The 15945-nt window shown below is 44.4% G+C and overlaps 1 protein-coding gene across 8 annotated transcripts in view; it reads right to left on the bottom strand.

Moving 5' to 3' along the window:
• YAP1 (Yes1 associated transcriptional regulator) overlaps positions 1-15945 on the bottom strand; it is a 113351-nt gene that overhangs the window by 26833 nt on the left and 70573 nt on the right. For 4 of the 8 annotated variants that reach the window (XM_043579165.1, XM_043579170.1, XM_043579167.1 and 1 more), the window contains exon 4: positions 9703-9822. In XM_043579165.1, the coding sequence (XP_043435100.1) occupies positions 9703-9822 (120 nt within the window). The remainder of the gene's footprint in view (positions 1-9702; positions 9823-15945) is intronic. The other 4 variants (XM_043579166.1, XM_043579171.1, XM_043579168.1 and 1 more) reach the window with 1 other exon arrangement.

The following is a 15945-nucleotide window of genomic DNA, read 5'->3' as shown; positions in this document are numbered from 1 at the left end:
ACACTCTGGCCCTGGGGACACGAGGTGCTCCATAAATGCTACCTCGTTCCTCCCCTGGGGCACTTCTTCCTAAACTTTAAGATTCCTAGTCCTACAGATAATTATGCTGCCCTCTGCCTTCTCCCACTTTACCAGGCCACTCCCGGTTTGTCAGAACACTACAATTCAGAGATACGAATATTTATCTTTCCAGTAAGATCTAAACAGAAAAAATTGGTAGTGCAGTCTTAACTCAACCCTGAGACATCCTTCTCCTTTAGTGAAACACACTCCTGGCATTCCAGCACAATACTCAGTACTCGATATATATCCCCTCAGAAATGTTCTATACATTTGCTATTTCGGTGTGGAGGAGTTGAGGGGATGATCTGAGAACCGATCACATGCAGTGAACACCTCATAAAGTGCAACTTAGAACAAACAGCTATTGGGGAAAATATGTTTTTGGTTCCAAGCAATTAAATAATTTAAACAAGAAACTGCTACGAAATAGCCCATTAATAACTTGACTGATTGCAAAACTGACTCTCGAGCAATACACTTACATATTTCATCTAGTAAGAAGCATCTGAAAATTCAGCTTTCCCCACTGGATTTTTATTAAGAAATACAACATTTAACAAGTTAATATAAATATGTACTGTTGTGAAAATGGACAATAACAAATTGCTTGAAAATAAAGAGGGAAGGATCCTGTGCTTCCCTTCAGTTTTCCAGAATTAAATACTGTTAGCGGTGATCATCAAGGACAGTGAGGGCTGCTGAAGGCTCCTGAATTGGTTGGTAGGCTCTTTTTCAGATCTAAGCTTATTTAACTATTCAAAACCCACATAAAGGGAGAAACAGGAGAGCAAAAGATGAAGGAAAAACAACTCTGCAGAACTGAACAGAAGTTTGCACAAAACTAGCAACAGATATGGTCTCTCTGGCTGACACTGGTGAGGACTTAATTGTGTCTGCCCAAACGCTGTTACCTGTGGACACAAACAGTGCTACAAGCTTTCCCTATGAAGAGCGTATTTCAGTGACCAACACAACCCCGCTGATCTACGGAAGCTGGAATGATTCCCTCCAGAAGCATCCTGCTCTTTACCTTCTCAGTATCTCACACATTTCAACAAAGCAGAGCAGCGCACCCACAGGAGCCTGGCAGAGATCTCACAAGCAGGGGAGAAACAAAACAGGCTTTGTTTCCCAGGAAAAGGGGGCAGGGCGGCTAAAAAAAAACCCCAAAAAACAAAAAAACAAAAAACAAAAAACAGAACAGCAGTGCGAAGTTCTTCTCTCCGTGATCAACTACTGAAATCCCAAGGTCTCCTCCACTTTTAATAACATTTCTAGAAGGTAAAGAGAAAAAGAAAGTCCTTAAAAAATATGACAGGGTTTTAAAAAAATATTCTGTATTTTAAAACTCAGAGTCTGTGCAGCTTGGACTATGAAATAGTAACTGTTTCAAGTTTCACTTAACAAATCAGTCCTGCAGTCCTGTCAGCTTTATGATAGCAAGCTACCGTCTCAGCAATTACTGAAAAGACACCACCTTCTCAACACACAGGCGGCCATGCCCCCTGCGGGTCTCTTCCCAGACTTCATCTTCAGGACCTGCATTTTCAAATCTCAGAATGTTTTTAAGACTTCATAATTGCTAACCTCAATCTTGAAATATTACAAAGTATTACAGAATGGACACTCAACCATAAACTTTGGGAAAATACATTCAGTCCTAGTGATGCCTTCATTAAGCATAAATTTAAAATTGGAACCAGTGTCTGAACTTTTAAAACGTTAACTTACACCCAGTCCCTCATGACTCAAGAAGGCACGTGTTACTTTGTCTAATATTTTATCAAGTCTCAGACACTGCATGCCTACATATTAGTTTGTTCTTAACATTTAAAAACAAATTTTAGGTTTTGCACATATCTACAAGGACACTGAAGACTCTAAAATAATAGACTTGTTAAAAGAAATGAATGCTCTTGATTAAGCTATGTACTGAAATGGCAGTGTTGTGCCAGGAATGATTTCTTAAAAAGTAAGCTTTATTGGGGTGCCTGGATGGCTCAGTCGGTAGAGCGACCAACTCTTGACCTTGGGATTATGGGTTCCAGCCCCATGCTGGGTGTAGAGATTACTTAAAAATAAAATCTTGGGGGCCTGGGTGGCTCAGTCAGTTAAGTGTCTGACTTGGTTTTGGCTCAAGTCAGGATCTCACAGTTCACGAGCTTGAGCATCGTGTAGGGCTCTGGGCCGACAGCTCCAAGCCTGCTTGGGAATGACCCTCTCCCTCTCTCTCTGCCCCTCCCCTGCTCACGCCGTCTCTCTCTCAAAAGTAAGTAGATTTAAAAAAAAAATAAAATCTTAAAAAATAAGTTTTACTGACCTATGTCACCCTTTTAACAGTTTGTATAGATTCACAGAATTGTGTAGCCATCACCAACTTCAGAACATTTTCATCCCCTGAAAGAGACTGGGTATCCTCAGCACTACACTTCCTGTGCCCCCAACTCCGGGAGACGGTGACAGATTTCTGTCTGTAGATGTGCTGATCCTGGACAGAACGGAGTAAAACAGTACGTGGCCTCTGGGACTGGCGGGTTCCACCGTGCACATGTTTGAGGTTCAACCATCTTTGCAGCGTGTACCAGCGTGTACCAGCATCTCCTGTCTTTTGGCTGCCGAGTAACACTCCACCACCATGCGGATGTAGCACCCTTTTCATCCGTTCATCAACTGACGGGCACCTGTGTCATTTCCACTTCTCGGCTGCTGTGAAGGACACTGCTGAGTACTTGTGTTCAGGTGTCTGTGCAGATGCTCGGTTTCCACTTCTTCTGCATAAACACCTAGGAAAGGACCTGCGAGGCCCTAGTGCGACTGTGTGTCCAACTCAAGGATCTGCCAACACCGTTTTCCAAAACGGCTGTATCAGTTTTCAGTCCCCTCAGCACCGAGTGAGGGTTCCAACTTCTCCATATTCCGGTCAACTCTTGCACAGTCTGTCCTTGATTTTAGCAGTCTGACCGGCTACCAGCCGGCATCTCACTGTGGTTTTTTTTTAGGTGACAGCAGCTCACCTCCTCCAGACCCCGGCTCCAGGCCCCAGCTCAGGGCTTGGCTGCAGGCTCTGAGCCCCAGGGCCCAGGTCTCATCACAGGCAGGGGGTGGGGAGTCCCTCATCCCTCAGTCCCTCCCTCTCACACTCTGTACTTTGCTCCTTTCCCAAACATCCACCCACAGGCCTCCAAAACTGGGTTTAAGACTTTAAATCTCTAAACTGTTTAAAAAATACTGACAACAAACCATTATTTAGGTCAATTCAACTTCTTTCAAACATCTATCCAGAGACTGGCATGAAAGGGGCTCCTGGGTGGCTCAGTCGGTTAAACGTTTGACTTCAGCTTGCATCATGATCTCACAGTTCGTGAGTTGAGCCTTGCACTGGGCTCTGTGCCGACAGCTCAAAGCCTGGAGCCTGCTTCGGATTCTGCATCTGCCCCTCTCACTCTCTGCCCCTCCCCCGTTGAAGCTCTCTCTCTAGCTCTCAAAAAATGAGTAAACATTAAAAGGAAAACATTTTTTTTTATAAAGATTTTAAGTTTTAAAAATTCCACATGGATAACTCCCGTAAAAAAAAAGATGTTTCTTCCTTATGTGACTGCATACGTAAACCACCATCAAATACAAACTACATGCAAACTCACTAACACACGTGTGCTCACCGTTGGTGAGACTGCTTTTATCATCATGGATCAAGTTTTTGGGCACCATCCTCCTGAATGTAACATTAAAAAGCAAAAACCAAACATGATAAAACAAACCACACGTACACAAATAAACAGCAAAACTCCGGTACTGAAATTATTTTGATATTCTATAATCTTCGGCGTTAAAACACTCATTTCAAAAAATAGATATTCATTTCACTAAGTGCTTACTTAAGTTAAAAAAAAGCATAAAATAAGGGTAATAATTGCTGACAATCTCGAACTGTGTTTTAAGTCAGACTTCACTACGTACACAGCCTGGGATATTACTTCACATCAGCTTCCATCAGGCTTTTGCCTTTTCTATCAGAGCAGCTTTACAGGAGTTCTCCATTTTAGAAACAAAGCATACCAAAGATGCACCATCTTTAAGGCAGCCAAGCTGAACCCTGCTAATGTAAGCATTTTTAAACTCCTCTGCACCCAGAGACTGAGTGAGGACCAAACTGTTCGACGCAGAACGCCGCCCCCCTCCCCAATCAGGTCTGTTTCCTGGGCATATGCACCACGGGATCAGGCTCATCTTTAGGTTAAGGGCTGAAAGATTTCTCTGTCTCCTCTTCAAAAGTACTTCCCAGCTGTGACTGGAGGGCCAAGCGCTAAACTGAGATGATGCAATAAAAAGTCCAAAAGTGTCTCTGAAACCTCATGGGCTCGAGTCCGTAAGGCTGCTGGGGAGTAGCCTTAAGCAAGGGTCCAAAGCAGTCACAGAAGAACCCACAATCTAGCATCCTTTATTAAATTTTAATTAAGCGCCAGAAATAATTCTCAAAAAGCATCCAGTATAATCTCATCACATGTAAGTCAAGAGAAGTCAGGTACTCTTCCGAGTGAGTTGGGTTATTCTGTGGTACCAGAAAAGCTCAGATCTCGATTCCCGATTGAGCAGGTAACATCTTCTGCATCAGAGCTCACCTGAACTCAGCACATTACGGAATAACCACTACACAGTAAGCGGGAGGCTAGCTACCTTCTGTCCTTCTGTGGATGTGAAAACAGGATGTTTGGAAGGCATACAAAAGTTGAGACACACCCTAATTATCTTTCTCAGTGGAAAACGCACACATAAAAAAAGACTACCTTGCGTGTTACATTTAAAGAGTCAGTAGTAAAACGGTGTCCAGGGAAGGGGAGCGACCTGGTTGAGATCCCAGAACTCTTAGTGCACGAAAAAAAAAAAAAAATGGACAAGCCACAGTAGGACAGAGAATGCTTCTGGGATTGAACTATATTCACAAATCTGACGGGAAGTAAATTTCTAGGTAATAAAGGGACACATACTTTCTGGTCATTAGAACTTTCCTTAAATAGAACCAACTGCTAAGCTCCTACTCTAGGGAAAGGTCAAACCTGAGGCTGGAAGACAGGCTCTTAAGGACATGATAGAGGTGGCATGATAATCCATCCGGACGGCTTCACACTCCGCTGCCATCGGGCCATCTCTTCTGTAACTGGAAACCTCCGAGTAATTTCCTCAAGGTGAGTCACAATAGAAATACATTAACCATTGTCACCTTCTTCCCTCTGAAATGTCCACGTATCAGTGTTGATGAATTAGGGGTGTTCCTAAAACAGTAACTGCATGGAATCTAAATTTCAAAACACTTCTAGGTCTGAAAAGATCAAGTTCAGATTCCAGTTCTGTCACAGAACTATAGAACCTTGGACAGGTCACAGTTTCCCTACGTCTCACAGGAACACCTATTTTGAGCAATTCTTCGTATGTCTTCCCCCATTATTTTTTTTTAAGCATGTATGTGTTGGTGTGGGGAGTCAACAGTGACTGAGTGGCACTGGTGAGTGAGGGCCAGGGATGCTGAGCGCCCCCAGCCCCAGAATACCACTTTTCACCGCCCAGCTACATCTTGACAAATGCGGGTTAGAGGCATTATACATTTCTTTCCAGGGCCAAATTTTGGGAGGTTTATGCATTAAACTTTTTTCATTAGCAACAGTTCTTCTTACCTAAAATACAATGAATTATCTTTTTCCCTCTCTCCTAAGGAGTGAATAATGCAGTCTACAACCCAGTAGGTACAATTTGGGATCACCAGGAAAGATTTAAAAGAGTGTAAGGAAAAAAAATACTTTAACGCATGATTATCCAGACACTTGTTTTAGTAAAATTCAAATGGTTAGATGTTGACATTCTATCCACCCAAGACTCCATTCACGGAGATAAGTTCAGTGTCCACGGCCTTCAGTGCATTTTCCTGTGTCCACTAGAGCAGACTTAGGTATTCAGTTGGTCATTAGGCACATTTTCATCAAAAGTAAAGTACCACTTCACTTATTACAACAGCTATCGAGAATATTTGGTGTTAAAAAGGTTAATGTATATCTAAAAAGTTAAAAATTTTAATAAACCCCTCATTATTGACGCAAAGATTTAACCCTGATTAAGAAATATGTGCTTGGGGCACCTCGGTGGCTCAGTTGGTTAAGCGTCCGACTTCGGCTCAGGTCATGATCTCGTGGCTTGTGAGTTCGAGCCCCATGTCCGGCTCTGTGCTGACAGCTCAGAGCCTGGAGCCTGCTTCAGATTCTCTGTCTCCCTCTCTCTCTGCCCCTTCCCTGCTCATGCTCTGTCTCTCTGTCTCAAAAATAAATAAAACATTAAAATAAAATAAAATAAATAAAAAAGAAATATGTGCTTAACTTTGGCTATGAGTCTTAATAAATTTATCTATTCTTCTTTTTTTCATTTTAGTTATCTTTATTTTAGGAAATTCTCTCTCTCTCTCTCACTCACACACACACACACACACACACACACACACGCACGCACACCAAGTTTTGGGAAACTGAAACAAAGAACCAAAATCAACATCTGGGTTTTAATTACCTTTGACATTTCTGTGCACGGAATTTCTATGCACAGAACTGTTAGGAATTAAAGACTATTCTGTTTTTGCCACACCAGATTGTTCATTACATCGTTTAAGACTCAAAAGATCTATTTTTTAGCCCAAATCTCTAGTTGCAATATTCCATTTACACCAAACATGTTTTTTTCCAGTGGTACCATCAGCACCTATTTCCAGAAACACAAATTGCTAATATTATTTAATATGTCCTTTTATACAAACAGTAAGGACAGTAACATTACACAAAAGATGAGTCCCCTGATTATTAGTGTTTTGGAGATCTTTCATTCTAAAAAGATATGATATTTTTGTGTGTTTTCATTAGGGCTTTTACCAGACACTATTCATAGGACTATTACATAATAAGGAAATGTTTAAAACTTGAGACTCTTCATGTTTACAATACATTTACATATTTTAAATCTCCAGGAAAGAGTCATCATATGACGTAATGTAACAGCCTACATAATACTCAGGCACCAATTCCTAATTGGATTAATTCAAAATTCCTGACAGGAATCCTTAAAAACAAACAAAACCCCTTCTTTTCTCAAAGCCAATAAGTATCAGGGAATCCTTATTGTCAGTGATGTCACTTCATGATTTGTTACAAATTACTAGTAAATTCTCTAAAATAACGTAAATGTCAAAAATGTATAGTTTTTAAATGTTAAACAAGAAAATCGGATGAAAGAAAAGCAATCCACAAATTACTCTTTAATTTCCTAAAGTCATATGCATAATTTATTAACTTTCTGCAGGAAGGAGGACGGACACAGGATTCTAAAATGTAAGAGGCTGGTGTCTGAAGAAGGGAAGGGATGTCAAGCTCACACAGCTTGCACAGAGGTGGATCCTTCTATTCCACAACGTCACAAGAGAAGATTAACTTGACCCAAGCTAAACACAGGTAAATAATACAGATTTGGGGAGTACAGGAAAGCAACCTCACAACCACGAAAACAAGAACCCACCGTTTGTACGTGCACAGCTCAAAGGGTCAGAAAGCGGACAATCTGTATTTTTCTGGCAGAGATAAAACCCACTCCTGTCTCGAACCTCAGACTTCATGAGCACCCCAGCACTCAGCAGCCTGGCTCTAACCGCCAGAGCCCCAGCCTGGAGAAGCCCCCGCCCCCCTGTTACACTGGGGCTCTGATTGAAAAGGTCTGGAACAGATTAAAAGTCAGGCCACAAAATAAAAAGCTCTGGCAGGCTATCAAGCCTGTCTGGAAGACACACACACAGTGGGCCCAAACAGGGAAACTATGGGCAGTAAGAGAATTTTATGGAACTTTTCTTTGGAATATGCAATTGAATGTGCGTATGCATGTGCTGAAGGCAGGGTGGGAGAATTGTTTTCAGTACTCTTCCTTACTCAAAACAAAATACCAAGCTCTGTGCATAATTAATGGATCTACCTAGGGTCACAGTCAAGTTGCTTTATTTCACTATTTTAACTGAAAGCACTTACAGAAAAAAACAAAGCAAAAACAACAACAACAACAACTTTGTCCCAATTCCTGATTTCTGGAGTCAGCCAAGAGTTAATTATCATCTTTCATAACCTTACGTTGGGGGGGTGGGGGTGGGGGGGAACCACAGACCACTTAAAAAAAATCTCCAAAATGTGGACAAGCTGAATCCATTTCATTAAATATGACTTAAGGAAACATGGCTGTTATCGCTCCAGTCCATACAAATGGCAACATTTATTAAAATTCTCTACCTTACTTTCCTATTTGAACCACAAGGCTTACTGAAGTATTAAATAAAATCTGAAGTTGCAAATTATTAACATGCCACATTACTTTTTTTAACACCCAAACAGACTTTGAAGCTCAAAAGTCTAACATTGAAGCCAAGCGGCTATCCGTCAAAAGGACAGTCTGTTCTCTGATCCACCTTGGCTTCGTGTGAACAGGGGGTCCCAACTAGCCCACCAATGACCAGTCAGCGTGGGGGGAACCCAGATGTTGGAGGTTTCTGAAGGTATACATACAGACATAGCTAAACCGTTCACAATGTTTCTGAGAGGGAAGTAATTTTACCCAAGAAGCTCTGGGCAGAGTTTCTTTTCCCCCCAGGATTGTGTTTTGAAGGCATTCACAGAGTTAATTCCTCCTTCCCGTAAGAGTCCCCACAGTTGTTGTTAGGTCAACCCCGCAGAGCTTCAAAAGCCCCACACTCCTCAGTCTGACCTACTCGATGATCTGCACGTTGTTTTCATTTAGCCGTATCCAGTCCAAAATGCAAACTTCAAAACCACAATGCTTTGCTCCTTTTTAGATTCACTTTTCCGTGGCTTTGGAAGAGTGTCTCAGAAACCCCAATGAAATAATAGAACAGCGGAAAAACACGGGATAAAAAGGCACTAAAGAGGTTGTATATGATTATCAGAATGTGAATGTGTGCATTTGGGAGGGGAGTGTTCCTTTGTGCAGAGGGTGATTTAGAAGGGAATACGGCTTTGCTTTGTTTCCTGAATAAAAAACTAAGGAACCTTCCTTAAAAAAAAGAAAGCGAGTCAGAGGGAGAAGAACAGAGAAAATGCCTTCACTGGCGCCTCCCCAGGGTGACAGCTCCAGCCCAGTGGAGGACAGAAAACCAGACAGCCTCCAGCACAGCCCACTCCTCGCTGCAGGTGCACAGAAGCAGACGCTGGGTCAGGACCAAAGCCGGCATCCCAGGCCTTACAGCAGCGTGGCAGCCTGACTAGCACTGCAGTTAGAAAGACCGTTTTACGCACATTCACTGCGTCGCTCAAAGGGTGAAAGGAGCAGGACTCGGGTTAGTAAGCTGCCACAAGCCGTCCCACCCCACCCCCAGCCCAGGCGCCTGGGCTGCAGAGCAGACTCACACCTGCATGTGTCAGGTGCAGAGTGAACATATGTAAGGAGGTATAAAAGCAGGACTGGAAAAGCTGGCTGGGCAGTCCTCCTGTTCAATACTAGAAAGCAACGCAATTTTATTTCAGGGGATGTTCCCAAATTCACACACACACACACACACACACACACACACACACAGAGTTATCAAAAATATCTAAAAAAGGTTTTGAGTTGAACCTTTACCAAAACGAGGGTCAAGCCTCGGGTCTAGCCAAGAGGTGGTCTTGTTCTTATGGTTTATATAGTAGATTTCTCCATCCTGAGTCATGGCTTGTTCCCATCCGTCAGGCAGAGGACCTATAAATACAGAAAGAAAAAAAAATCACCATTGGTTTTTACTTGGTAGAAACAAAAAAACAAGGGGGTGGGTGGGTGGGGGGACTGCATATTTAAAAACAAAACGTCACAGAATTGAGCAGACGTTCAGAGGAGAAAAGGAAATCTGTATCCCGATTCCTGACCCGTCTCCACTTCTTTATACAAACTACTAATTAATAAATGACTACAAGGTTCTTCGGCGAGGGGCACTGCAGTCCACAAGTGTCAGGAAAAGGTGCCGTTTCAGCAACCCAGAAGTGGCTGGGGGAGGTGGGCGAAGAAGGGGGCAGGGTTCCCCATCTGAAAGCTACGGAGAGAGGGAGCAGCACCCGGGAAGGGAGCTGGGAGATTCCTGCACCTTCCTGGGGGGAGGAAGCTACAGTACGGCTGGGCTGTGAGGGCTGCAGCAGGAAGAGGGGGGGCCCAGGGCAGACCTGTGAGTTCCAGGTACCTCTGGGCCCACCTGCGCGCCTACCCCAGGATCCAGGGAGGTGAGTCAGGTGGAGACGGGAGTCGGAGCGCTGGCTGGAATTCCACGAGGTACAGGTGTGGATGGGCGGAACCGAGGGCCATTCCAAGTGGATGGTGCATGTGCGCTCCCCGAACCCCCACAGCAGCGGCACGGACCCCACTCCAGCGGCAACACTGAACCACGACAGGGCTCCGTGTGCTACCACATCGCACAGCTCACTCCACCCTGCACGGCCTGAGTCCTCTTTTCCTCCATGTACCAGCCCTGGCAGGTGCCGGCCAGCCCTAGGAGTGACCCTGAGGGGGCTCTGCACATCCCCCCCCCCCCCCACCGCCCACGGCCACAGGCCAGTCGGCTTCGTGCCCGACACCGGGCACTGATGGGGTCGCACGCACTCCTAAACGGCCCCCCCGCCCCGCCCGCCGGCTTGGGGCACCCAGTGCCAGCCGCGTCCAGGGCTGCAGCTTGCTGGCAGGGCCGGTGTCTATCAGCAGGCGAGTGGGAAGTAACCTCGGTGAACACGACAGACCCACCCGCTTTTCTCAGCGGCAGTCACTGTCGAGTGGGCTCGACGCCACTACTGGGAAGGCAGAACCTCCACAAATGAACCCCGATGGCTGGGCTCCACCTTTTCTTGGGAAGAGGGCCCGGCGGCAAATCGCTTTTGACATTCCAAGTTCCTGAGCAGCCGAGAGAGGAACAAGTCAGCAGCAGTCGCGGGATGGCTCCGGACACCTCCCCCAACGGGCCCTGCCACCGTCCCCGAGCCTGCCCCCCGTGCAGGTACCTCTGCCTTTTCTACTGGTTATGGCTCTCCACCAAGAGCACCATCCTGGACACACACCTGCCTCCCCTGTCCCCTCCACCCGGCAGGCAGGCGCCACTGCACTGTCTCCGCCTCGTCTGCACCGGGGTATCGCTAAGAACTCAGCCTCCCAGAGGCAGCAGCTCTTCCTTCTTCACCACTGGGGAGCCTCCTTCAGAGCCCAACTTCTCACCACGCCCCCTATTTCCAGGGTCTTCTATCGAACAGCCACCAGGCTTTCCTCCTTCAGATGTCACCCCTCCCATCAGCCTTCCCTGACCACACACATTAGTTTTCTCTTCGAGGCTGCGTTCCCATGTACGGGACAGAGCTGCAATGACCTGTCTGTCCTGCCAGTGACCTGCTCACCCAGCCTTTAGGGCACAGGCCGGCAGACCCTGCACAATAAATACCTGAGGAAGAATGGAGGGCCTCCCTTTGAACATTCCGAACCTTCTGTAAATGAGCTTAAAATCATGTAGTACATACACTTCAATTAATAGGTTTATAAACAAAAATGGCGTTATTAAATTCAGTACTTTGTGCTCCTTAAAGCAAACTTTTTATTCCTAAGTGTATTTATTTTTACAACTCTTTTTTTAATGTTAACAACTACAGAAAGGCAGAATGGAAAAAGACTAAGGAACGCCTGGGTGGCTCAGTTGGTTAAGCGTCCGACTCTGGATTTTGGCCCAGGTCTTGATCTCACGATTTGTGAGTTTGAGCCCGGTGTTGGGCGTCAGGCTTCACATGGACAGCATGGAGCCTGCTTGGGATTCTCTCCCCGCCTCTCTCTCTACCCCTGCCCTGCTCACTCTCTCAAAAATAAGTAAATTAAAAAAAAAAAAAAAAAAAAGGAAAGAAAAAGCCTAAGTTTTTTGTGTCCTACTCACCAGGGAAAAAACTAAACAACTTCAGTTTTCAGTTTTGTGATATGTTCTGCATTTCTTCCTCATGCATGTGTTTTGATAACACATGTATACCCACACATGTCATACTCTACCTGTCCCATACTGGCTTTACTCACTAAATATATTATTGGCATCTCTTCTTGACACAGCACATAGATCTTTTTCCTTTTAATGCTTCATATATATTTCAGAGACGTCGTGGGTTCCATTCCAGACCACTAAAATAAAGTGAGCCAAATGAATTTTTTGGTTTCTTGGTGCATGTAAAGTTACGTTTACGGTAGTGAGAAATAGCGTTATCTCTAATAAAAGTAACAATGTGCATACCTTAATTAAAAAATACTTATAGCTAAAAAATAGTAACCATCAGCTGAGCTTTCAGCAAGGTGTGCCCTTTTTGCTTGTGGAGGTCCTGCCTCAGTGCAGAGGGCTGCTGACTGGTCAGGGTGCTCAGCATGGCCATGGCAAGTTCTCAAAATGTTCTCAACAATGAAGTTGGCTCTATCAACTGACCCTTCCTTTGATTTCTCTGGAGCACAGGAGGCTGTCGGACGGCATTTTACCCACAGCAGAAGTTCTTTCGAAAGTGGAGCCCATCCTCTCAAACCCTCTGCTGCTATATTAACTAAGTTCGTGCCCTATTCTGAATCCTGTTTTGTCATCCCAACAGTCTTCGCAGCGTCTCCACCAGGAGTAGATTCCATCTCAAGAAACCACTTCCTTTGCTCGTCCGTTCGAACCAACTCTTCACCCATGTACGTTTGATCCCGAAACTGCAGGTCAGTCCATCTCCAGGCTCCACTTGTGATTCAAGTCCTCTTGCTGTGTCCACCACGTCGGCAGCAACTTCCTCCCCGGAAGTTCTGGGCCCCGCGAGTCATCCCTGAAGCTGGAATCAATGTCCTCCAAACTCACGTTAATGCTGATGCTCTCTAACTTCTTCCTATGAATCACGACTGTTCTTAAGGCATCTAGAATGGTAAAAACACTTGCCAGAGATTTTCAGTTTACTTTGCCCAGATTCAATCAGAAGAACCACTGCCTTGTGAAATGTATTTCTTAAATAATAAAAGACTTACTTGAAAGTAGAAATGACTCCTTCCCTCCTTAAACCTCATGAACCAAGCTCCACTCGCTTCAGACTTTTCTTCTGAAGCTTCCTCATGTCTGTCACCCTTCACGGAATTGAAGAGAGTCAAAGCCTTGCTCTGGATTAGGCTGTGGCTCACACGAACACTGGGAATGGTCTGATCAGCGTGGAGGCTGCTTGGCTTTCCTGTTCATGTGTTCACTGGAGAAGCACTTTTCAGGTCCTTCAAGAACTTCTTTGCACTCACAACTTGGCTGACTATTTGGCACAAGAGTCCCGGCTACTGGCCTGTCTCAGCTTTCACGTGCCTTGCTCACGGGGTTCGATCATCTCCAGCTTCTGACTTAATGTGACAGACGTGTGACTCTTCCTTTCACTTGCACACTGGGAGGCCACTGTAGGGGCACTAATGGACCCAATGTCCCTACCGCTGTGTCTCAGGGAAGAGGAAGGCCGAGGGGGGAACTGCCGTCAGTGGGGCAGACACAACACAGGGTTTACTGATTATGTTCGCCGTCTTACGTGTGCATGGTTCACAGCACCTAAAACGGTTCTAACAGTAACATCAAAGATCACGGATTACCAATTGCTGTTAACAAATATAGTAATGAAAAAGTCTGAAATATTATGAGAACTGCCAAAATGTGACAGAGACATGATGTGAGCAAATGCTGCTGGGAAAACGTGTGACAGACTTGACTGATGCAGGGTGGCCACAAACATTCAGTCTGTAACAAACACAGCGTCTGAGAAGCCCGATGAAGTACAACACGTTAAAATGAGGCATGCCTGCATCAGAATTCACTTCTCCCTTTTCACAAGTTTAGGGGCCACAGGCGTTTTTCAATTTTGTCAGCATAACGCACAACCGCTGGGGGCAGCTACGGCAGCGCCAGTAAGGACACGGTCACACAGATGAAACACAGGGACATTTGGAGATGTCATCCACCCAAGGTCGACTGTAAACTTGCTCAAGGTAAAATCTGAACTCAGATCTCTGACTTGAGAGCTTCTGCTTTTAAACCATACAATATGCTCCTTCCCAAAGACATAAAACCTATTTCCCAAGACTTATGCATTTCCATACATTAAATTTGCAAAATGGAAATAGTGACTTTATCGCTTTATATCCAAGTTAAATCATTAAGTACTTACCATATTTATTATATGTAAATATTATTTGTTATATGTAAATCAATAAATGTTTAGTATTTCACTAAAAACAGCAAACTTCAAAAATTAAGTTCAGGAAACTTCTCACTGATACCATTCTTATTTATGCACCATCAACAATCAAAACTGAACCTCTGATGGCCCTCATTTTAGACACGAAGGTACAGAGGAGAAACAATCCCAGTGCAAACTACTGACTGCTGCCGATTCTCACACCTATTTCTACTTGAGGTAGGTGCATATGAAATACAAGTACTGGGGGCGCCTGGGCTCAGTCAGTTAAATGGCCGTCTTCAGCTCAGGTCATGATCGCGCAGTTTGAGAGTTCGAGCCCCACATCAGGCTCGGTGCTGACAGCACGGAGCCCACTTCAGATCCTCTGTCCCGCTCTCTGCCCCCTCCCATGCAAGCGCTCTGTCTCTCAAAAATAAACATTAAAAATGTTTAAAAATTACTGTACAATTAATTTTAGAAGCATGCTAATGTGCAAAACAGAAAAGAAAAGAACGCTTTATATATTCATCTGTATTTTTCATTTAACATTCTGGGTAAATATGATGTTACATGGAAAGAGATGGTTCAAAATAGATACCGAGAAAGGTACTAATCAAAGGCAAAGGCACAGATGAGCAAAGATTACCTTAAAATAGTGTTGCACCACAACTGAATCCTTAGTAGCAGAAAAAGATAACAGACAAGAAACAGATCTTCAACCTTAAATGTGAATGAAAGAAAACAATATATCGGGGTGCTGGGTAGCCCCGTCAGTTGAACGTCCGACTCCTGGTTTTGGCTCAAGTCATGACCCCAGAGTTGTGGGATCGGGTCCCATGTTGGTCTCCATGCTGAGCATGGAGCCTGCTTGGGATTCTCTTTTTTTCTCCCTCTGCCCTTCAAATATATACAGACATATAGTCAGATCTGGGCTACACACACACACGCACACGCACACGCACACACAGAGATTTTTAGTTAAGTAGTCCTTAGAAGAAATCCAGTGACTTGATCCTTAATGCAGGATTCTAAGTCATTCTGCTAAACTAATAAGCTAACTGTTGAATAACCATGAAAGGGGCGCCTGGGTGGCTCAGTCGGATGAGCGTCCAACTTCGGCTCGGGTTGTGATCTTGCGATCCATGACTTCGAGCCCCGCGTCGGGCTCTGTGCTGACAGCTCAGAACCTGGAGCCTGCTTCTGATTGTGTCTCCCCCTCTCTCTGACCCTCCCCCCATTCATGCTCTGTCTCTCTCTGTCTCAAAAATAAATAAACGTTAAAAAAAAATTAAAAAAAAAAAGAATAACCATGAAAAGCACAGAGAGCAAGAGCGACAGACTGAGTCACAGGTTACAGAGGCTCCTCAAAGTTTGACTCAAACATGTGTTTGGGCTAACCTTAAGACACAGTAAAGTACTGAGTCCAAGGGGAAATCTGGGTTTCCCACAAAACTACATTCTTAAGAGAAAACCACAGGAATTGATCAAAATAAATTTAGAATGATCTTTGAGTTCAATTTATATTCTGATTTAATGTGTTATATATAAATTTCTTCAATATGGAGCACACGAAATGAAGCAAATGTAAGTAGCCAAATTTTATTTTATTTAAATCAGATGATCTTAAATCTGTGCTCAAAATCACCAGGAAAGCCCC

The sequence above is a fragment of the Prionailurus bengalensis genome, chromosome D1 (assembly GCF_016509475.1).
Source record: "Prionailurus bengalensis isolate Pbe53 chromosome D1, Fcat_Pben_1.1_paternal_pri, whole genome shotgun sequence".
Lineage (NCBI taxonomy): Eukaryota > Metazoa > Chordata > Mammalia > Carnivora > Felidae > Prionailurus > Prionailurus bengalensis.
This window is presented reverse-complemented; position numbering and strand designations above follow the sequence as displayed.